The sequence below is a fragment of the Carcharhinus amblyrhynchos genome, chromosome 27, assembly GCF_965287045.1.
Source record: "Carcharhinus amblyrhynchos chromosome 27, sCarAmb.v2.hapA, whole genome shotgun sequence".
Lineage (NCBI taxonomy): Eukaryota > Metazoa > Chordata > Chondrichthyes > Carcharhiniformes > Carcharhinidae > Carcharhinus > Carcharhinus amblyrhynchos.
In genome coordinates, this window is record NC_137350.1 from 1,240,770 (window position 1) to 1,264,879 (window position 24,110).

Below are 24,110 nucleotides of genomic sequence, written 5' to 3' on the forward strand. Positions count from 1 at the left end.
TGACAGATAAAACACTCCTATTTGACAGATAAAACACTCCTAATCGACAGGGGGACGCTCCTAATCGACAGGGGGACGCTCCTAATCGACAGGGGGACGCTCCTAATCGAAAGGGGGACGCTCCTAATCGACAGGGGGACGCTCCTAATCGACAGGGGGACGCTCCTAATAGACAGGGTACAGGAGCTCCAATAACACCCGGGGCAGTTGCCAGTGAAATAAATAACAAAGACATGTAGATTTGCAATGGTTTATTTGAGATTTTTGTGAGTAATGTATATTTTTGGAAAGAAACAAGTGGTTTGGGAAAGGCCTTTTAACGGAGGCAGACCGAGGGCCCGGGAACTGCAGAACACCCTTGACCTGTGTAACTGTGTGCCAATCTGAGCAATAACGGCACACAGTCATTTATTGAGGCGTGTATATAGTTATAAGTTTTGAAATGACTGTAATTTGTATAGAAGTGTAAATAGTTTTAATTCTGCACTGATTGCAATTGAAAGACATGTAGATTTGCAATGGTTTATTTGAGATTTTGATGAACATATTTTTGAAACAAGAATCTGTGTGTGGTGCTGCCCAGATGGAAGAGAGAGTGGGATGTTGTAAATGTTGGGGACGGGAGAGGGAGTGGGATGGTGTGAATGTTGGGGACGGGAGAGGGAGTGGGATGGTGTGAATGTTGGGGACGGGAGAGGGAGTGGGATGGTGTGAATGTTGGGGACGGGAGAGGGAGTGGGATGGTGTGAATGTTGGGGACGGAGAGGGAGTGGGATGGTGTGAATGTTGGGGACGGGAGAGGGAGTGGGATGGTGTGAATGTTGGGGACGGGAGAGGGAGTGGGATGGTGTGAATGTTGGGGACGGTACTCACCGCCCTTGCTGCCTGGGAATGTCCCCAATGGAGGGCAATTCACACCAAGTTTCACCCGGGGTGGGCGGGCCCAGGCTGACTGTCAATCATTCTGCTGGACCCAGTCACTATTGGCTGGTTTTACCTGACGAACCGCGGAATGCGCCAATGGGAAGGGAGGATACAAATCGTTCCCGCCCACTCCGTGACGCAAGAAGCGGCTCATGCTCATGCGGCGTGACTGTTAAACGGTGACAGCGCGCGACTGACGTCACTGCCCGCCCACGGAAACGTCACCGCACTTTGACCAATAGGCAAGCGGGAAATAGCAGCCGCGGCTCCGAGTGCGCCTGCGTGGACTCCATACCTCGCGCCCGCGGCTCACGTCCCACTGCGCGCAGGCGCAGTGCCGCTTCCCGCTGTCTATCCGGGTATTTCCGGGTGGCGGGAAGGCGGTTTTTATGAATGAAACAGAGAGATTCTCCCCCCCGCCCCCCCCCGGGATGGATTGGAACAACTCACAGCGATGGGCTCAGCAGGTTGGTGCCGGTCAATGTCAGTCTGATAAGCAGCAGCTAAACTTGCTGCTGTCTGATGGCAGTGTGAGATTGTTCAATATCTTCACCTAAAGCCCATCCATGAGGGAATATCCAGCCTTCTCTCTGCTGGATTTCAGCCCCATTCCCATCCAGCCTGTCCCAGCCTGGTTTCCCTGGAGTGTGTGGGGGATATTAGAGCCTCCAGACTGATCCTGGTTCAATGGGAATGGGCCTACAATATCCACCCTCTCCTTTACAAGCTGCTTTGCTGATATCTCCAGATAGATTCCTCATCTCCACAACACAGGTTAAATTCTCATCAACTTTAAACCCACAGGAAACCAGTTTGTTTGAATATATTGGGATCTGGACAAACAATTATACTTTCTGATTGTTGGCATTTCCACCAAACTTCCCTCTCTGCACCATCAGATATCTCACCATATCAGATCCATTACCATCCATAATGATAGTAATGTTCTGAACCTCTGATACTTTCCATCCTACTGCATCCATTAGAATCACTGCTATTAATCCTGAAGTCTTATGTAATATTCCACACAATTATTCTCAAACCAAACCTTGGTCAATCTTCAAAACTGATGTTCAGGACACATTAGGATTTCTTTGTCCACAATTTAGATCATCTAATTGTACTTTAGTAATCCAGGGAGGAATCTTCCCCTGTTTAGAGTGTCCTAAATTCTCCCTAAATTGTTCTATCATCAAACTATCATGAAACTATGAAGCTGGGCTAGCGCTTAATATAAAAAAGGATAGCAAGAGTTTTTATAAATATATAAAAAGGAAGAGGCTGGCTAGGGTGAATGTTGGTCCTTTGGAGGATGAGAAAGGGGACCTAGTGGTAGGGAATGGGGATATGGCTAAGGTATTGAATAACTTTTTTGTTTCTGTCTTCATGGAGGAGGACGTGAATAATTTGCCGGGTGTTAGCGACGGAAAGGTGGTAGGACTGGAGGGTCTTAATGACATTACTGTTACTAGAGAGGCAGTGCTCGACAGACTGGAGGGGCTGATTGTGGACAAGTTCCCAAGACCGGATGGAATGCATCTGAGGGTACTGAAAGAAATGGCGGAGGTGATAGTGGATGCATTGGTGGTTATTTTCCAGACGTCGCTGGATTCCGGGGAAGTGCCGGAGGATTGGAAAACGGCTAATGTTACGCCGTTGTTTAAGAAGGGTGCCAGGCAAAAGGCGGGGAATTATAGGCCGGTTAGTTTAACGTCTGTGGTAGGTAAAATGTTAGAATCTGTCATTAAAGAGGAAATTGCGAGGCATCTTGAAGGGAATTGCTTGATAGAGCAGACGCAGCACGGTTTCATTAAAGGGAAGTCGTGTTTGACAAATTTACTGGAGTTCTATGAGGATGTGTCTAGGGCGGTGGATAGAGGAGAGCCGGTGGATGTGGTCTTTCTAGATTTTCAGAAGGCGTTTGACCAAGTACCTCACAAGAGGTTATTGCAGAATGTCAGGGGACATGGAGTTGGGGGTAGGGTGTTAGCGTGGATAGAGGATTGGTTGTCAAATAGGAGGCAGAGAGTGGGGGTCAACGGGTGCTATTCGGATTGGCGGATGGTGACTAGTGGAGTGCCCCAGGGGTCGGTGCTGGGGCCTCAGCTTTTTACCATTTATATAGATGATCTGGAGGATGGAACCGAGTGTAGGGTGTCGAAATTTGCTGATGACACCAAGATTGGGGGAACGGCAAATTGTGCGGAGGGTGTGGAGAGCCTGCAGAAGGATCTAGATAGGCTGGGCGAATGGGCCAGGAAATGGCAAATGGAATTTAATGTTGGCAAGTGTGAGGTGGTCCACTTTGGTAGGAAGAATGGTAGGAAGGACTATTACTTACGTGGTGAAAAACTGCAGCAGGCGACGGTGCAGAGGGACCTTGGGGTCCTTGTGCATGAGTCGCAAAAACCCAGCTTGCAGGTGCAGCAGGTGGTCAGGAAGGCGAATGGGATGCTGGCCTTCATAGCGAGGGGGATTGAATATAAAAGTAGGGAGGTCTTGCTGCAGCTGTATAGGGCATTGGTGAGGCCGCAGCTGGAGTACTGTGTGCAGTTTTGGGCGCCGCACCTGCGCAAAGATATTTTGGCCTTGGAGGGAGTGCAGAGGAGGTTTACTCGGCTGATACCGGAGTTGAGGGGGTTGAGCGATGAGGAGAGGCTGAATAAACTGGGCTTGTACTCGTTAGAGTTTAGAAGAATGAGGGGAGATCTCATTGAGACGTATAAGATGATGAATGGGATGGATAGGATAGAGGTGGAGAGACTCTTCCCGCTCAAAAAAGACAGTAGGACTAGGGGGCACAGCCTCAAGATAAAAGGGGGGCGGTTTAGAACGGAGTTGAGGAGGAATTTCTTCACTCAAAGGGTGGTGAATCTCTGGAATTCTCTGCCCGTTGAAGTGGTGGAGGCTGCCTCGCTAAATATTTTTAAGACGTGGGTTGATGGGTTTTTGATAAGAGAGGGGATTAGGGGTTATGGGGAGAGGGCGGGAATGTGGAACTGAGCAGCGACAGATCAGCCATGATCTTATTGAATGGTGGGGCAGGCTCAAAGGGCTAGATGGCCTACTCCTGCTCCTATTTCTTATGTTCTTATGTAAATTCCCATAGACAGTACACAGGATTCCATCATTAATTGCCTTGTCTTTAATAATGTGATTAATGTTTTTAGCACGCCTTCCTAACGCAGTCACCACATATTGATAAGCAAGTTGTAGGAACCATGATGATGAAGCAGCATTCTGATCATTGTTATTTACCTCAGCCATTACTTCCTTAACCTGCTGGGTTAATGTTTAAGATCTAGATTTGCCAAATCAATAGTGTTAACCATGGATGATACTGCACGATAAATAGTTGCTAAAACATTAATTAAATCCTTGCTCTAATGGCTTTTGGAATCACAAAACCATTCCTGCACTTCCTTTGTTACTTCTTGTTTTCACAGCCTCTGTTAAGTGAAAATATATTTATCTAAGTTGAGAGGGACACCAGTCAGATAAATGAATTTTAGTGAAATCTAATACAACTGGTACCAATTTGTATCATACATTGTCATACAGCATCTTGTTTGTATTATTTATTACTAAACCATTTTGAGATGCAAGAGTATTCACAGGACATGAATATTTCATTGGTGAAGATGACTGAGTCGAGCAAAATTCAAATTTGGATGTAGCATGTGCCAAGGAGGGTACTGAAGGCGTGGAGTTGACTATCCAGTGTACTTGATTTTTAATATGAGCCTTATCTGCTTAATGAACCACTTTGCAAATACCCCGTATATACTTATCAGGAATTCATATTTACATCTGAATTCTACCAATCTCATCTTGGAGCTTAAAGGTTCTATACAACAGGATTACAGAATATTGGGCTAATGGAAAGACTCTTGGTAGTGTGGGTGACCCGAGAGGTCTCAGTGTACATGTGCATAGATCCCTGAAAGTTGGCACCCAGGTTGATAGGGTTGTTAAGAAGGCGTATGGTGTGTTAGCTTTTATTGGTAGAGGGATTGAATTTCGGAGCCGTGAGGTCATGCTATAACTGTAGAAAACTCTGGTGCGGCCGCACTTGGAGTATTGCGTACAGTTCTGGTCGCCGCATTATAAGAAAGATGTGGAGGCATTGGAAAGGGTGCAGAGGAGGTTTACCAGGATGTTGCTTGGAATGGTGGGAAGGCCTTATGAGGAAAGGCTGAGGGACTTGAGATTATTTTCATTAGAGAGAAGAAGGTTCCGAGGTGACTTAATTGAGGCATACAAGATGAGCAGAGGACTAGATAGAGTGGACAGTAAGAGCTTTTTTTCCTCAGATGGTGATGGCTAACAGGAGGGGACAGAGCTTTAAATTGAGGGATGATAAATATAGGACAGATGTCAAAGGTAGGTTCTTTACTCAGAGGGTAGTAAGGGCGTGGAATGCCCTACCTGCAGTCGTGGACACACCAACTTTAAGGGCATTCAAATGGTCAGTGGATAGGCATATGGATAACATTGGAATAGTTTAGAGGGTCATTAGATTGATTCCACTGGTCGGCGCAACATCGAGGGCCGAAGGGCCTGTACTGAGCTGTAATGTTCTATGTTCTAAATATAATTTACCTCTGATTAAAGTGGAAAGCCACGAGGATGGGAGAGGGGGAAAAACAGCCTGAGAAATTTTGACGATAATAAAGTTGGGACATGTGAATTTGTGGTGTTGGTAATTTAAGAAAAGCAATGGGACAGCAATCATAGCAAAACAGGATAAGCCAGTAGGCTTTGTTGAATTGCTAAAGGAAACCATTGTTGAAGCTAAAGAGGTGCAATTGAATGCACAGCCTGGACAGTGGTTATAAAGTCCTCACTCTCCCTTAAAGGGATCACACTACTTTTCTTCATCCTGACTTGGAAATATATCGGCTGTTCCTTCACTGACACTGGGTCCAAATTCTCCCTAACAGTGCTGTGATTGAACCCACTGGACAGGCTACAGTGCTTCAAAATGGGAGCTCACCACCACCTTCATAAGGGCAGCTAGGTATGCACAATAAATGCTGGGACTAGCCAGTGATGCCCGCATTCCATAAAATTAATTTCAAAAGAAGTGGGAAGATTGAAAGATTATGGCCAGTGTCTCTACTATTTCCACTTGTATTTCTCTCAGTGAACCTCCACCATTATCCAGGTTGTGTAAATGTTCCATTCCATTGTGATATGAAAAGTGTTTCATTGAAAAACACTTTGGGGTTGACTGAAAAAGTTGTTTGTTTAGCGACTGTAATTGATGTGAGCCTCCGTGGATCCAGCCAGTGTCACTGGAGCCTTTTCCCTGTTCTATTAATAAGGGATTGTGTTCAGTGTGCTGTCCCATTGAGTCAGCGGGAGTGACAATTCTGGCAGTAACAGAGAGGGAGATGCTGAGGATAGACCAGAATCTGGCAGCAATGAATTGCGATCTTCCAATAATGGATCAGAATGTAGGAACGATGGATGGGAATGTTACAACACTGGACAGGAGTTTTGCTCAGGGTCTGTTTTTTATTTCTGAAGATTGGTTTGGTTCATTACCGTTAACAAGACGCATCCGTTTTGTCCTCTGGTTTATTCAAGGGGTTTACTATCCAATCTTGGCTATTGTTGGTGTTCCTGGTAAGTCTCTGTGTTCACTTATTTTGTTTGTCATCTATGTTTCGCTATATTATTCGTCTTCTTATTTCAGTTTTGGAACATGGAGTCCATTGACTTCAGTTTCACACTTAATCTCTGTTCCCTGTCTGTTTACTCTATTCCTGTACCTGAAGCTGGCCCAGATTGATTACACGCTCTATTAACTCTTTGACATTGAGCTGTTTAATAGATGGGATGCATATCCCATGCATCCATCTAAAACACTAGTTAGGCCCCATTTCGGATATTGTTTGCAATGCTGTTCATCACACTACCTGAAGAAGAGTAACTTTGGAGGCAGTGCAAAGAAGGTTCACCAGGACGCTAGAATTAACCCAACTGAGAAACTCAACCAGTTAACTGAGTTAACCAACTGGTTAACCCAACCAGTTAAGAAAATCAACTGGTCTCATCACATAAACACAGTGGCGACAAGAGCAGGTCAGGGGCAAGGAATAGTGTGGCGAATAACTCACCACCTGACTCCCCAAAGTCTATCCACCATCTGCAAGGCACAAGCCAGGAGTGTGATGAATTACTCCCCACTTGCCTGGATGGGTGCAAGTGCACCAAAATTCAAGAAGCTTGTCGCCATCCAGGACAAAGCAATCCATTTGATTGGCACCACATCTACAAACATCCACTTCCTCCATCATCGGTGCCCAGTAGCAGCAGATCTATCAGATACACTGCAGCAATTCACCCAAGTTCCTTAGTCAGCACCTTCCAAATCCAAGACCACTTCCACTTAGAAGGACAAGGGCAGCAGATACATAGAGTTACCACTACCTGCAAGTTCCCCTCAACACCTTGACTTGGAAATATATTGTTAGATCCTTCACAGTCGTCAGGTCAAAATCCTGGAATTCCCTCCCTAACAGCATTGTGGGTCAACCCACATCAGATGGACTGCAGCGATTCAAGAAGCTGGCTCACAACCATCTTCTAAAGGGCAACTGTGAATGGGCAATTTAATATGTCTATCACCCAGGAGCGCCCATGTCCAACAAATGAATTTAAAAGTATGTTGCGTGCTCTCAAGGGTGTTGTTTCGGAGGAGAAGCTGGATAGTCTAGAGAGTTTTCAGTGGAAAGACAGTGGCTGAGGGGAGATCTGATAGAGCTCTACAAAATTGAGAGGAAAAGACAGGGTGAAGAGTCAGAGGTTTTTTTTTCCCCGTGGTGGTAGTGTCAGTTATGAGGTGGCACAGGTTCAGGGGGAAAAGATTAAGGGAGAGGTGCAGTGGAGGTTTTTCATGCAGCGTGTGGTGGGTGCCTGGAACTTGCTGCCAGAGAATGTGGGAAAAAGAGAGATATGGTCAGAGTAAGGACAGTAGCTTTTATTTGTTTAATTTGGACATTATAGAAACATAGAAAAGGAGAAGCTAAGAGTTGGAGGAGGCCAATCATCCCTTCGAGCCTGCTTTGCCATTTATTACGATCATGACTGATCATCCAACTCAATAGCTTTATCCTGCTTTCTCCCCATAACCTTTCATTCCCTTCACCCCACGTACTATATCCAGCTGTCTCTTGAATACATTCAATGTTTAGCAATCAACTACTTCCTGTAACAATGAATTCCTCAGGCTCACCACTATTTGGGTGAAGAAATGTCTCCTCACCTTTGTCCTAAGTGGTCTACCCTGAATCCTCAGACTGTTACCCCTGGTCCTGAAATCCCACACATCAGGAATATCCTCCCTACATTTACCTTGTCTAGTCCTGTTAGAATTTTAAAAGTCTTTGAGTTCCCCCCTCATGCGAATGAACTCAAGCAAAATTAATCCTAACCTAATCAATCACTCCTCATTCATCTGTCCTGCCATCCCTGGAATCAGCCTGGTAAACTTGGGAAATCAGGGTTGTCATGGGTTTGGAGGGCCCAAGGGCCAGTTCCTGTTCTATCCACTACATCATGAATCCTGCCTACTGTCACCACCAGAAGCATCCTCTGCCTCACTCCAGCTGTCACAACTATTCCAGTTTTCTGCCGACCAGCCTCCAAGTTACAGAGCTGCAGAGTAAAAGCTCATTTCAAAATCTGCCGTGCATATTCTGACGCTCACCAAGTCCCATTTACCATCCTCCTTGTGCTCACTATCTCTGTCACCAGCTGATCTGGTAAAGCCCTCATTTTCATACTCACCTAATCTAATCCCTCCATGACATTGTCCATCTGATGATCTCACACGATCGGTTTTCTTAAATGTTTGTTGGCATTTCAACAAGACAACCACCCCCCCACCCCACCCCACCCCACAACAGATATGTCTTCAGTATAATGCCATGATATTGGAAGGATCCTTAGACTGCACATCAGATGCTGGGAGGACTATGAGAAGGGGGGGATGTAGGGGTTAAAGTAGGATTGATGATATTGTATTTGAATGCATGACGTATACGAAAAAATGTCAATGAGCTTTTGGTGTAGATTGAATTTGGTAGGTACAGTGTTGTGGGTGTCACAGAGACATGGCTGCAAGGGGACTAAGTTTGGGAACTAAATATCCAAAGATACAAATCCTATTGAAAGGACAGGCACATGGGTAGAGGGGACGGTGTTGCTTTGTTCATAAGAAAATAATTAAGTTGATATCAAGGAAGGATATACGGTCAGAGAATACATGGTGTGACTTTACAACCTCGCTCGCCCCAAAACCGTTAAACTCTGCCCGAAGTCAACAGACCTTTCCCTCGTCTGCCCATCACCCACTCTGATTTCAATGGCAGGCAGGACAGTTAAAGTCCGGCCATAGGATTGATGTGGCTAGAGTTGCAGCACTTCAGAAGCAAAAAAGACCCTGATAGGAGTAATGCACAGGCCTCCTAACATTAGTCAGGATGTTGGGGACAAAGTACACCAAGAGATAGGTATAGGCGTGAAAGAAAGGCGTGGCTGCAATGATCATGGGGGGTCTTCAATATGCAAGTGGACTGGAAAAAAAAAAGGTTGTAGTGGATCCCAAGGAAACAAATTTGTGGGATATCTGCAAGATGTGTTTTTGGAGCAGCTTATGGTGGAGCCCCCTAGTAAACAGAGAATTCTGGATTTGGTGATGTGAAATGAGGCAGTCTTGAGATGGAAGCTTAGGATGAAGGTACCTTAAGGAGAAAGTGACCATTGTATGATATAATTCACCCTTCACTTTGACAGGGAGCAGCTGGAGTCAGATGTAACGGTATCTCAGTGGAGTAACTACAGGGGCATGCGGGAGGTGGGACCTTGATAGATATCTCTATATCCTCATTGGTTACAGGAAAGGTTCCAGTGGACTGGAGAATAGACAATGTTATTCCATCGTTTAAGAAGGGCAGCAGGAATAATCCAGGAGCCTTCATCAATGGTACATAAGTTACGTAAAAACATTCTTAGGAGCCGGATTTACTCTCCATTGAAAAAATATAGACTTATTAGTGACAGACAGCATTTTTTTGTGAAGTGGAGGTTAAGCCGCATTAACTTGATCGACTTTTTCGAGGAAGTGAACAAAGAACAGCACAGCACAGGAAACAGGCCCTTCGGGCCTACAGGCCTGTGCTTTTAACACTCAGTGAGTGCCTTATTCAAGTCTTTCTTCTACCGATGACGTTTTTGTCTACCTCTAGTGGAACCCACAATAAAGGGGGTGCAAATTTAGGGAATTATGTGTGCGCCAGATTAAGGGAGATCCAATTCAGGGACAAAAGCACGTTTTTGGGGTGTGGGAGGAAACCGGAGCACCCGGAGAAAACCCACGCAAGCATGGGGAGAATGTGCAAACTCCCACAGACATTGACCCAAGCCGGAGATCCGACCCAGGTCCCTGTAACTGTACAGCAGACGGTGATAGTCACTGAGCTGTTGTGTTGCCCACTTGTCCAGATTAAGTGTACACTAATGGACAACGAGATTAAAGATGAGGGAAAGGCAGTGGATGTTATATACATTGACTTCAGTAAAGGCTTTGATAAGGTACCTCGTGGAATGAAAGGTGAAGTCACACGGGATCAGGTGGGACATAGCAAAATTGATTCATAACTGGCTTGGCCATAAAAAGACAGAGTGTTGCAGTAGAGGGGTAATTTTCTGAATAGTGTTTCATAGGGATCAGTTTTGGGACAGTTCTTGTTCGTTAAATGTATAAATGATTTGGAAGAAAATGTAGCTGGTCTGCTCAGTAAGTTTGTAAAAAGTCCACCAAAATTGTTGGAGTTGCAGATAGTGAACTTTGAATAGTGTGGATGAACAGAGGGATCTAGGTGTATGTGTACATAGATCCCTGAAAGTTGGGAATCAAGTAGATAAGGTTGTTAAGAAGGCGTACGGTGTCTTGGCGTTTATTGGTAGGGGGATTGAATTTAGGAGTCGCAGCGTCATGTTGCAACTGTACACTACTCTAGTGCGGCCGCACTTGGAGTACTGTGTGCAGTTCTGGTCCCCGCATTACAAGAAGGATGTGGAGGCGTTGGAGAGGGTGCAGAGGAGGTTTACTAGGATGTTGCCTGGTATGGTGGGGAGGTCCTATGAGGAGAGACTGAGGGATTTAGGGTTGTTTTCATTGGAAAGAAGGCGGCTAAGAGGGGATCTTATTGAAACATATAAGATGATTAGAGGTTTAGATAGGGTGGATAGTGATAGCCTTTTTCCTCGGATCGAGAAAGCTAGCACGAGGGGGCATGGCTTTAAATTAAGGGGGGGTAGCTACAGGACGGATGTCAGGGGTAGGTTCTTTACCCAGCGGGTGGTGAGGGATTGGAATGCCCTGCCTGCTGCAGTTGTAAATGCGTCTAGTTTGGGGGCGTTTAAGAGATCTCTGGATAGGTTTATGGACGAAAAGGGATTGGTATAGGCTAGTGGGTCATTGTTTTTGTAACTGGTCGGCGCAACATCGTGGGCCGAAGGGCCTGTTCTGCACTGTAATGTTCTATGTTCTATATGTTCTATGAACAGGATTGTCTTCTGACTTGGTTTGATTTAATTTGATTTATTATTGTTGCTTATTTTAGCACGCAGTGAAAAGTATTGTTTCTTGCGTGCTATACCAATCATAGAGAAGGAAACGAGAGACTGCATAATGTTGTGTTAGTTATAGTTAGGGTGCAGAGAAAGATCACCTTAATGCAAGTTTGATGGCAGCAGGGAAAAAAACCTGTTCCTGAGTGGGTTGGTATGTGAACAAAAGTGTTTGTATATTTTTCCCCATGGAAGAAGGTGGAAGTGAGTATGTGCGGAATACGTGGGGTCCTTGATTATGATGTCTGCTCTTTTCGAAGCAGTGGGAAGCGACGACAGAGTCGGTGGATGGGAGGCTGGTTTGGATGAAGGATTGGGCTTTTGCAGTTTCTTGTGGATTTGGGCAGAGCAGGAGTCAAAGCAAATTATAACACAACCAGAAAGATTGCTGCTGAAAAATTAAGAGCCGTAGCAGACATGCTAAATTTCCTTAGCCTTCTTTCTTAACCATTGCATCGGAATGCAGGAACCAGGTTAGGTTGTCCATGATATGGACACTCAGAAATGCTACATTCACGACCTTTTGTAGTTTCTTGCAGTCTTGGGCAGAGCAGGAGCCATACAAGCTGTGATACAATCAGAAAGAATGCTTTCTGTGGTGCATCTATCAAAGTTGCCGAAAGTTGTAGCTGTCAGGTGGTGCGGTAGCACAGTGGTTAGCACTGCTGCTCCACAGCTCCAAGGACCTGGGTTCGATTCCCGGCTTGGGTTACTGTGTGTGGAGTTTGCACATTCTCCTCATGCGTGCGTGGGTTTCCTCCAGGTTCCTTCCACAGTCCAAAGATGTGCTGGTACGTAGGTTGGCCATGCTAAAAAAAAATGCCCCTTAATGTCATGAGATGCGTGGATTAGCCAGTAATTATGGGGTAGGGATTGTGGTCGGTGCATTCTGAATGGGCCAAATGGCCTCTTTCTACACTGTAGGGTTTCTATGATTCTTCTATGACATGCCAAATGCCCTTAGCCTTTGAGAAAGTAGAGGCGTTGGTAAACTTTCTTAACTGTAGTGTCGGCATGGGGGCACAGGTTGATAATCTGGACACCTAAAAACCTGAAGCTCTCGATCTTTTCTACTTCGTCCGCATTGATGTGCGAAGTGGCATGTTCTCCTCTATGCTTCGTGAAGTCGATGACAAACTCTTATATTTTGCTGGCATTTTTGAGAGAGAGGTTTGTGTTGCTGCACCAGTTCACCAGATTCATAGGATACAGGGATAAGGAGAAGTGTTGGAGATTTTGGCAGAGAAATAGCAGATAGAGTTTCATCCAGGCAGATCTGAGATAATGCATTTTGGAAGGTCGAATACATGTAGGAATTATAGAATAAATGGTAGAACACTTTGAAGCGTTGACAGACAGAGAGATCTGGACATACATATCCCCTGATCACTGAAAATAGTAAGGCAGGTGAATAAAGTAGTCAAGAATGCATATAACATTTTGACAAATACACCAATAGGATGGGAATAGAGGGCCATGATCCACAGAAGGATAGGGGACTTTAATTAAGTCACGCAGCATGGTCGGTGCAGGATTGGATGGCTGAAGGGCCTATTCCGGCGTTGCAATTTCCTTTGTTCTTTGTTCTTCATCAGTCGGGGCATTGATTATATAAAATGGCAGGCTATGCTGCAGCTATATAGAATCTTATTTAGGCCTCATTTGGAACATTGTGTACAATTCTAGTCACCACACAACCAGAAGGATGTCGATGCTTTGGAGAGAGTACAGAAGGATTTTATCTGGATGCTGTTTGGTGTGGAATGTGTTCACTGTGAGGAGAGGTTGTATGGACTTGGTTTGTTCTCACTGGGAAGACGGAGGATGAGAGGCAACCTGATAGAGGTTTACAAGATTATGAATGGCATGGACAGAGTGGATAGTCAGATCCTCCTTCCTTGGGTAGAAAAGTCATGTACTAGAAAACAGGTTTAAGGTACGTGGGGAAAAGTTTAGAGGAGGTGTGTGAGGCAAGTATTTCACACAGATCGTGGTGAATGACTAGAACACGCTGCCTGGGCTGGTGGTGGGAGCAGGTAGCATAAAGGCTCCTCTCGGTGAATACATGAATAGGGTGTGAATGAAAAGATGTGGACTCTGGAAGTGTTGACGGTTTGAGTTTTATGCAGGTATCATGGTCGGTGCAGACCTGGAGGGCTGAAGGACCTGTTTCTGAGCTGTACTGCGCTTTTCTCTTTGTTTTGTTCTTTGAGCTGTCCAGGGTTGATTGAGAGTGGAGCTAGCTAGAAAGATGATGGAACAACAATGACAGGAGTTTCTGGGCATAATTCAGGAAACACAGCAAAAATCTCATGCCAAGAAGAAGCAAACTCAGGCAAAGACGACGCAACAGTGGCTGACAAGGGAAGTCAAGGACAGCACAAAGGCAAAAGAGACAAACATACAATGTCGCAAAGGCTAATGGGAAGCCAACGGATTGGAAATCCTTTAAAGACCAACAGAGGCAGAAGGTGAAATATGAATGAGTGCTAGCCAGTAGTACAAAATAAGATTGCAAAATTTTCTTTAGACATGGAAAGGGAAATGGAAAGACAAGAGTGGGCATTGGACAGCTGGAAAATGATGCTGGAGAAGTAGTAATATGGAACAAAAAAATGGTGGAGGAATTGATCTGGTTAACTTGCAAATTAAGTTGGTATTTAGCAAGGTGAATGCAATATTGGTATTCATTTAGATAGGAAAATAATACAAAAGCGGGGTGTACTGTTGAGGCTTTGTATGACTTTGGTCAGACCAATTTGGAATGTTGTGAGTAATTACGTATCCCGCTTCTAAGGAAGGATGTGTTGGTCTTGGAGAGGGTCCAGAGGACGTTCACGAGAAATATCGTGGGAATGGAAGTCTTGATGTAGAAGGAGAAGGGGGGGTGATGGGGCGGGGTGGTGGGGGGGGTGGTGGTGCTGGGGTGGGGGTGGTGGCGGTTTCTAATTGAAACTTGCAGAATACTGCAGTTGTAAATGCGCCTAGTTTGGGGGCATTTAAGAGATCTGTGGATAGGTTTATGGATGAAAAGGGATTGGTTTAGGTTAGAGGGTCATTGCTTTTTAACTGGTCGGCGCAACATCGTGGGCCGAAGGGCCTGTTCTGCGCTGTAATGTTCTATGTTCTATATAATACTTAAAAGTCTGGATAGAGAGTATGTGGGGAAGGTAATTCCATCAGTAGGAGAGACTAGGAACTGAGGACACAAGCTCAGAATAAGGGATGAACCTTTAGAATGGAGATAAAGAGGAATTTATTGAGCCATACGGTGGTGAGTCTGGAATTAATTGCTACGGAAGGCTGTGGAGGCCAGAACATAGACTGCATTGACAACAGCGAAAGATGGGTTATTGCATGGTAAAGGGATCAAGGGTTACTTATGTGTCCATAAGTTTAAGGGTGGTGAAATAAATGGCAGGGTCCATGGGGAGGTGTGTCAGCTGCATTAGGTGCAATATGTGGGAGTTCCTGGAGACACAGCATCTCTGGAGAGTCCACATCTGCACCAAATGTCTGGAGTTGCAGCGTTTGAGGGCCCGGGTTAGGCAACTGGAGCTGAGGCTGGAGGATTTATTTTTAGTCAGGGAGAATGAGGCGATAATGAATAGGAACCAGATTCAAGAGGGGATCCCAGAGCCTAGGAGGGGGGATGGGTGGGTTACAGTTAGGAAGGGGAAAAAGAAAAGGAGTAATGTTCCAAAGGCTACCCCAGAGGTAGTCTCCCACGATATCAGGGGTAAAGCAACAACTGGGGTGGAAAGGGCAAGAGAGGAAGACCGGAATGCCTCAGAGGGAAGGAAGGGGGCTGGATGTGAGATAGTGGTGGGGGACGGGAGGGTTAAAGGAATTGATAGGCGGTTCTGTGGGCAAAAGCGGGACTCCAGGATGGTAGTCTGCCTCCCTGGAGCAGGGGTACAGGATGTGTCGGAGAGGGTAGAGAGAATCTTGAAGGGCCAACGGACCCAGGCGGATGTAATTATACACGTAGGAGAGAAGGATGTAGGAAGGAAGAGTAGGGGGGAAATACGTAGGCAGTTCAGGGAGTTGGGAGCCAGGCTGAAGTGTAGGGCCTTCAGGGTGGCAATCTTTGGGCTGCTGCCAGTGCCCAGTAATAGCAGGGATAAAAATAATGAGATCCTACAGCTGAATGCGTGGCTGAGGGATTGGTGTAGGACAGAGGGTTTTAGTTTTGTGGACCATTGGGAAGTCTTTGCAAAGGAAGGGCACTTGTATAAGAGGGATAGGGAACACTTAAATGGGAAGGGGACACATATTTTAGCTGGGAGGTTGGCTGGAGTGTTTTGGCAGGGTTTAAACTAGTATGGAGGGGGGGGGGTGGGGAGGAGAGAGACAGCTCAGTCACTGGGAGTGAGTTAGCGGTCAGGGTAAGTCTAGATGATAGGAAAATCTCCCAGGAAGGAACAGGAAGGGGGCCATTACTATGCTAGGAGTGTAATATAGGCCACCCGACAGCCCGCGGGCAGTGGAAGAGGGTACATGTAGGCACGTTTTGGACAAGTGTAGGAAGAACAGGGTTGTTGTAGTGGGAGATTTTAATCTCCCTGGGGTGGATTTGAAGGTGCCTAGAGCTGGGGGGTCTGATGGGGAGGAATTCGTAAGATGTGTATTGGAAGGGTCCTTGCAGCAGTACGTAGGTAGCCCGACTAGAGAGGGGGCGATACTGGATTTAGTTCTGGGCAATGAGCCGGGTCAGGTGGTTGAGGTTGCGGTAGGTGACCATGTGGCTAACAGTGACCACAACTCTGTCTACTTTAGGATACGAATGGAAAAAGATGCGTGCTGTCCTAGGGGGAGGGTGCTAAATTGGGGGAAGGCTAGATACAGCCGGATTAGGCAGGAGCTTCGGGATACAGATTGGGATAGGCTGTTGGAAGGCAAGACCACGTTAGGCATGTGGGAGTCTTTCAAGGGAAAACTGCAATGGGTGCAGGAAAGGCATGTGCCGGTTAGGAGAAAGGATGGGAAAGGGAGGATTAGGGAACCGTGGATTACTAGAGATATAGAAGACCTGGTTAGGGAGAAACGAGAGGCGTATGTCAGGTCTAAGCAGCTGGGAACGGAGAGAGCGTTGGAGGAATACAGAGAGAGTAGGAGGGATCTCAAAAGGGGAGTTAGGAGGGCAAAGAGGGGGCATGAGATGGCTTTGGCAATTAGGATTGAGGAAAATCCAAAGGCATTTTACTCCTATGTTAGGAACAAAAGGGTGGCTAGGGGATAAAATCGGCCCTCTCAGGGACAGAGGAGGGGAATTGTGCTTAGAGGCAGAGGGAATGGGGGAGATCCTGAATGAATACTTTGCGTCGGTATTCACGAAGGAGAGGGGCTTGATGTCTGGTACAGTCAGCGAGGGAGATTAGACCAATTGAAAGATCTATTGATTACGAGGGAAGAAGTGTTAGGGCTTTTAGAGGGCATTAAAACCGATAAATCTCCGGGGCCCGATGACATTTATCCTAGGCTGCTTAGGGAGGCGAGGGATGCGATTGCTGGGCCTCTGACGCAAATCTTTCTCTCTTCTTTGGACACAGGTGATGTCCCAGAGGACTGGAGGATAGCGAACGTGGTACTGTTGTTTAAAAAGGGTAGGAGGGATAACCCGGGTAACTATAGGCTGGTGAGCTTAACGTCAGTGGTAGGTAAGTTGATGGAGAGGATTCTTAGGGACAGGATGTATGTGCACTTGGAGCGTTGCGATCTGATTAAGGATACGCAGCATGGCTTTGTCAAAGAGAAGTCTTGCCTTACGAATCTGGTAGAATTCTTTGAGGAGGTGACAAAAACGGTCGACGAAGGACGAGCCGTTGATGTCGTCTATATGGATTTCAGTAAGGCGTTTGACAAAGTCCCTCATGGTAGGTTGGTAGAGAAGATAAAAGCTCATGGGATACGTGGCCAGGTATCTAGATGGGTAGAGAACTGGCTTGCAAAGAGGAGTCAGAGAGTAGTAGTGGAGGGGTCCTTTTCTTGCTGGAGATCTGTCACTAGTGGTGTGCCGCAGGGCTCAGTACTGGGACCTCTTCTCTTTGTAGTGTGTATAAGAATATAAGAGCTGGAGTCTAATGTTGCAGTTGTACAGAATGTTGGTTAGGCTGCATTTGGAGTACTGCGTCCAGTTCTGGTTGCCTTACTACCGGAAGGACGTGGAGACTCTGGAGAGAGTGCAGAGGAGGTTTACCAGGATGTTGCCTGGTATGGAAGGACTGGGGTATGAGGGAAGATTGAATAAATTGGGGCTCTTTTCCCTTGAAAGACGGCGACTGAGGGGGGATCTAATAGAGGTATATAAGATTATGAAGGGTATAGATAGAGTAAACAGAGGTAAGCTATTTCCTGTGATAGAGACACATAGGACAAGGGGCCATGGGCTTAAGGTGAGGGGGGAGAAGTATAACACAGATATTAGAGGGAGGTTTTTCACACAGAGGGTAGTGGGGGTATGGAATGCTCTGCCAAGTAAGGTGGTGGAGGCAAGCACGCTAGAGTCATTTAAGAGTAACTTAGACAGGCACATGAGTGGGTTGGAGATGGGTGGATATAGGAGATTGTTTTAAATAAGGGTCATTAACACTGGGGCATCCCTGGTAATGTAAATAGATATGGGTCAATAATAATGTTTTTTTTCTCTTTTCCATTCACAGGTTTTAAGTTGATTCGCCTTGTGTCCAATGAGGGGCATACACCCCTAGTGCTTCATGTCGTTAGTGTGTGTCTAAACTGGACCAGATACTGGGCAAGACGACAGCTCAGTGACTATCACTGATTGCTGTGCAGACACATGGATTTGGGCCGGTGTCTGTGGGAGTTTGCACATTCTCCCCGTGCTTGTGTGGGTTTTCTCCGGGTGCTCCGGTTTCCTCCCACACCCCAAAGATGTGCTATTAGGCTGATTGGCAGGAATAAATTGTCCCTAAATTAGATTCCCTCAATCTGGATGGCCATAAAACATTAGACAGGGGTCGTGGGTGGAGAGGGGGACTGGTGGTGGCGGTGCGGGCTCGTTGGGCCGAAGGGCCTGTTTCCCGGGCTGATTTTGTTCTTTGTTCTTTGAAAGGGAGGGAGAATGGGGTAAAGAAATGTATCAGCCATGGTTGCATGACGGGGCAGACACGATGCTGAATGGTCTCATTCTGTTCCTAGATTTTTTGATCATTCCAGTATCAGGCGCCTTTTAATACTACATAGAGTGAACAGGGTTAGCTGAAGACTAATTGTCATGCGGGGAAGTCCCAAGGACTTTGATAGGACCAGTTTATTTGATAGTAATCTCACAAGCTTTTGGGAACGGTGTTCCTCCGTCAGGGGTGTGGAAGCTTCCGCATACCTGGCGAAGGAACAGTGTTTCCAAAAGCTTGTGAGATTACTATCAAATAAACTGGTTGGACTTTAACCTGGTGTTGTGAGACTTTTTACTGTGTTTACCCCAGTCTAACACCGGTATCTCCACATCAATTCCTGCACTGGCCAGAGCTGAATGATGCTACTGATCTATTGGAGCCTTCACATCCAGGACCCATCATGATCTCAAACCCTATCGACTGAAAACCTCCCTCTTCCAGCTCATGACCAAGTCTGAACTGGTCTCTTCACAAGCTTAGCATTCTTCTGTCCCAGAGCTCAGTTTCCCATCAGCAAGTCGACCTTCATCCACTCCAATTGCATCTCCCATCTTTGTTGGTTACAGGTTTCAATGTCCTTCTCCATTGGTTGGCATGGTCCACAATGCTTAGCATTGCTGCCTCACAGCACTAGGGACATGAGTTTAATTCCTGGCTTGGCTCACTCTGCGAGTTCTGCACATTCTCCCTGTGTCTGAGTGGGTTTCCTCCGGCTGCTCTGGTTTCCTCCCAAAGTTTGAAAAACATGCTAGTTAGGTGCATTGGTCATGTGAAATTCTCCCTCTGTGTACCCAAACAGGCGCTGGGATTTGGCGACAATACAGTTACAATAAATTCTTTACCGTGTTTATGTAAGTCTATTTGTGGCACTAGGAAAAACTTCAAATTACATCCCATTGTAAATCTGCAATGTGCCTGAGCTTGTCCACAACTCTGCTGCTGGCAACCTAACGCACACCGTGTCCTGGTTACACATCAACCCCGTGCTCATTGATCAACATTGTTTCCCACTCTGCCAGCTGTTTAACATCAATATGCTCCTTTGTGATTAGATTTCTCCATGGCGTCAATCCTCCCAGTCCCCCCTCCATTCCCAATATTCCTGAAAACCTCCCCTGCACATCTCCCATAAACATTCCCCCTGTCAACTTGAGCCTGTGCCTCTTTCTAATTGTACCCTGGGGAAAATACTCTGACTATCCGCCCTGTCTCTGCCTCTCATAATTGTGCAGACCTCTCTCAGGTCTCCCCTCAGCCTCTGACTTTCCAGTGAAAACCTTCATAGTTTATTCAACTTCTCCTCATAGCCAACACCCTGGAGACCAGGTAACACCCTGGTGAACACTGTTTGTATTCTCTCAAAAGCTTGCACCTCCTTCTGGTTGTGCAGTGGCCACAACTGTGTTCAATACTCCAAATGCTGAGCAAGGTTTATTCAATCTGCAAATGACTTGGCAACTCCTGTATTCAGTGGCCTGGCCAAAGAAGGGAAACAGGCCATATACCTTCTTAATTTTCTGCGTTGCCACATCTATTGAACTGTGGACCTGCACGCCCACACCCCTCTGTATGTTAATTTTCCTCAGGGTTCTGCCATTTACAGTATAATTCACACCTAAATGTGTTCCTCCAAAATGCATCAACTGGCATTTGAAGCATAGAGCATTATAGCACAGTACAGGCCCTTCGGCCCTCAATGTTGTGCCGAGCTATGTCTAATCCCAAGATCAAGCTATCCCACTCCCTATCATTCTGATGTGCTCCATGTGCCTATCCAATAACCGCTTGAATGTTCCTAAAGTGTCCGACTCCACTATCACAGCAGGCAGTGCATTCCACACCCCAACCACTCTCTGATTAAAGAATCTACCTCGGACATCCCTCCTATATCTCCCACCATGAGCCTTATAGTTATGCCCCTAGTAACAGCTACATGCACCTGAGGGAATAGTCTCTGCACATGCACTCTGTCAATCCCTATCATTATCTTACAAACCTCTATTAAGTCACCTCTCATCCTCCTCCTCTCCGAAGAGAAAAGCCCCAGCTCCCTCAACCTTTCCTCATAAGACCTACCCTCCAAACCAGGCAGCATCCTGGTAAATCTCCTCTGCACTCTCTCCAATGTGTTCACATCTTTCTTATAATGAGTCAAATTAAACCATTCGACTCATCAAGTCTGCCTGGCCATTCAATCATTTTCTCATCCCCATTCTCCTGCCTGTTCCTCATAACCCCTGATAGTGCAGGGGAGGGGGTCCTGCCTCTCTGCACAGTGCGGTAGGGAGGGGACCTCACTGCTTCTCTGCATGTACCGTGCATTAGGTAGGTACCTCGCTGCCTCTCTGCACGCATAGTGGGAGAGGGATGTGGGCTTTCTGCCTCTCTACATGCACAGTGGTGTAGGCTTGGAGTCTTACTGCCTCTCTCTTGCTCAGTGAGATAGCGATGCGTTCTTGCTGCCTCTATGTATGCAATTGTGGAGGGAGGTGGGGCGATAGGTCCAAGTGGTGGGGAGGGAGATGGGTGCATTTGGGGATACTGGAGAAGAGCTGTGGCCCCCTCCCTCCATCCCCACCCCTGCACTATCAGGGGTCATGAGGAACAGGCAGGAGGAGAATGGGGATGAGAAAATGATTGAATGGCCAGGCAGACTTGATGAGTCGAATGGTTTAACTCCGCTCCTATGTCTAATGGTCTTATGGGTGGCAGCTGTTTTGAAGCTAGCTGCAGCAGCAGAGGGCTGATAGATGTCTCTCTCAGAGCAGGCAGCTCACTGTTGGTTACAATTGTGCATCTGCAACCACATTTGGTACATGGTCGGTATCCCAGCCAGCACTGTGAGAGCTGCAAGTGATGGGGGCAGTGCTGAGGGTGGTCTAACAGTCATCGAGTCATTATATCTGAACTGATCATCAAACACCTATCCAATCGAATCTATTTTCCAGCCTTATATGCACTAGCTTTGAGCCGCTGATCTAAATGCCTCCTGTGGTGGTTCCCGCTTCTACCATCCTTTCAGGCCATGAGATGCCGATCCCAGCACCCTGTGGATGGAAACATTTTTCCACAAATCCACACAACAATCTGTCCTTTACCTTAAACTTCAACTTATTGACACCTCTACTAAAGGGGAAAAAACAGTTTCTTCCTAGCTAGTGCACATAATTTTCTACATATTACTCAGGTCTGGCTGCCCCCATCTGAAAGCATTCCCCAACACCAACCACTACACCTGATCCCCCTCCAGCCGTCCCTGCTCTAAGGTTTTTAAAAAAACCCAGCCTGACCAGCCTCTCCTCATAGCTGAAACCCTCCAGCCCAGGCAGCACCCTGGTGAGGTTCCTCTCCACCAGTGCAATTACATCCTTTCTGTAGTGTGATGACCACATTTGGTACACGGTCGGTATCTCAACCAGTACTGTGAAATCTACACACAATACTCTCACTCTGGTCTAACCAGCATTTTATACATTTCCTTCATCAACTCCCAGCTCTTATATTCTACACTGTGGCTGCTGAAGTCAAGAATCCTACATGTTGTCTTAGGGATCCCCATTTGTACACACCAAATTCATTCTGGTCCTCTGCACTTCCTCACGTTCCACTGTTTATTGTGCCCTGTTAGTCCTCACAAAATGCATCACCTCACATTTTTTTTCAGGTTTAAATTCCATTTGCCTATCGGACCAGCCTGTTCGTTTCCTGGGCGTGATTGCATACTGGTTAGCACTGATGCCCCACAGTGCCAGGGACGTGTGTTCAATTCCTGGCTTGGGTCACTGTCTGTGTGGATTTTGCATGTTTTCCCCATCTCTGAGTGGGTTTCTTCTGCTCCAGTTTCCTCCCACATTCCAAAGACGTGTAGGTTAAGTGAATTGGCCAGGCTGAATACACCTAATGTCAGGGAGACTGGCTAGGATAAATGAATGGGGTTATGTGGATGGGGCCTAGCTGGGATTGTGGTCGGTGCTGGTTTGTTGGGCCAAAGTGCCTCCTTCTGCACTGTCGGATTCTATGATACTTGTGAACTAAGGCTTCCCTCCTCAATATTTATCACACCACTAATTTTTGTATCATCTGCAAACTTACTGATCATACCACACACATTCATGCCCAGACCATCAATGTGCACTACGAACAGCAAGGGACCCAGCATCGCTCTCTGTGGAACCCCACTGGAAACAGGCTTGCAGTCACAGAAGTAACATTCGACCATTACCCTCTGCCAGCTGCCACTCAGCCCATTTTGAATGTGATTTACAAAATTGCTCTGGATCCAGTCGGCTATCACTCTCTTGTTTAGTCTTCCATGCAGATTTTGTGAAGAGCTTTTCTGAAGTCCATGTTGACTACACTTCCCTCATCTACTCATCCAGTCACCTCCTCAATACATTCAAGCAAATTGTTCGACAGGAATTGCCCCAGCAAAGCCATGCTGACTATATCATATCATAAATCCTTACCTATCGAAGTGGAGATTAATCCTGTCCCTCAGATTGTTTTCGGATCATTTCCCTACTACAGATATGATGATGATGGTATATTGGGCCTAATCTTGGATGTCTCCAGGGCATCCTGTAGGATGGCAGAGTGGTTAGCACTGCTGCTTCACTGCATCAGGAACCCGATTCAATCCCTGGAATTCATCATCACTAGTGAAGCTTTCTTTTATTTTGAAACCAGCAACATTCTCACAAATTGTCTGTTGGGATTTCTCCTATTATAAGAACGTGTGGTGTTTCTCTAGAATGGGTCCACTTTGAGCAAGTCTAATTTCTTGCAGCTCCCCATTGTCTACATTGATCCTTATAACTTCTTTCTTGATCACAATAGTCCCGTATACAACACCAACCTGCATAAGGTCATTGGTAAGGCCACGGAGCATCGTGCTGATGTTCCAGCTTGAGATGTGAAAGACTGATTTGATTTGATTTGGTTTTTATTGTCGCTTTTTTAGTATACAGTGAAAAGTATTGTTTCTTGAGTGCTACACAGACAAAGCATACTGTACACAGAGGAGGAGAGAGTGCAGAATGTAATGTTGCAGTCATAACTAGGGAGCAGAAAAAGATCATCTTGATGAAATGTAGGAGCATTTAAACATCTGACGGCAGCAGAGAAGAACATGTTCTTGAGTCAGCAGCATGCAGCACAATGGTTAGAACAAGGATAGCAGGACTAGAGGGCACAGCCTCAAGATAAGGGGGTGCAGTTTAGAACAGAGTTGAGAAGGAACTTCTTCACTCAAAGGGTGGTGAATCTCTGGAATTCTCTGCCCGTTGAAGTGGTGGAGGCTGCCTCGCTAAATATTTTTAAGTCACGGGTGGATAGGTTTTTGGGGAATTAAGGGTTATGGGGAGAGGGCGGGAAAGTGGAACTGATCCACTTCAGATCAGCCAT

General features: G+C 46.2%; 1 protein-coding gene across 1 annotated transcript in view; it reads left to right on the top strand.

Annotated features, from left to right (window-relative positions):
- The window catches only part of LOC145358991 (uncharacterized), a 51,412-nt gene that overhangs the window by 23,258 nt on the left and 4,044 nt on the right, over positions 1 to 24,110 (top strand). Inside the window, exons 6-7 of the mRNA XM_080213348.1 lie at positions 1,111 to 1,258; positions 6,307 to 6,555. Coding sequence (XP_080069474.1) covers positions 1,111 to 1,258; positions 6,307 to 6,555 — 397 coding nt within the window. The remainder of the gene's footprint in view (positions 1 to 1,110; positions 1,259 to 6,306; positions 6,556 to 24,110) is intronic.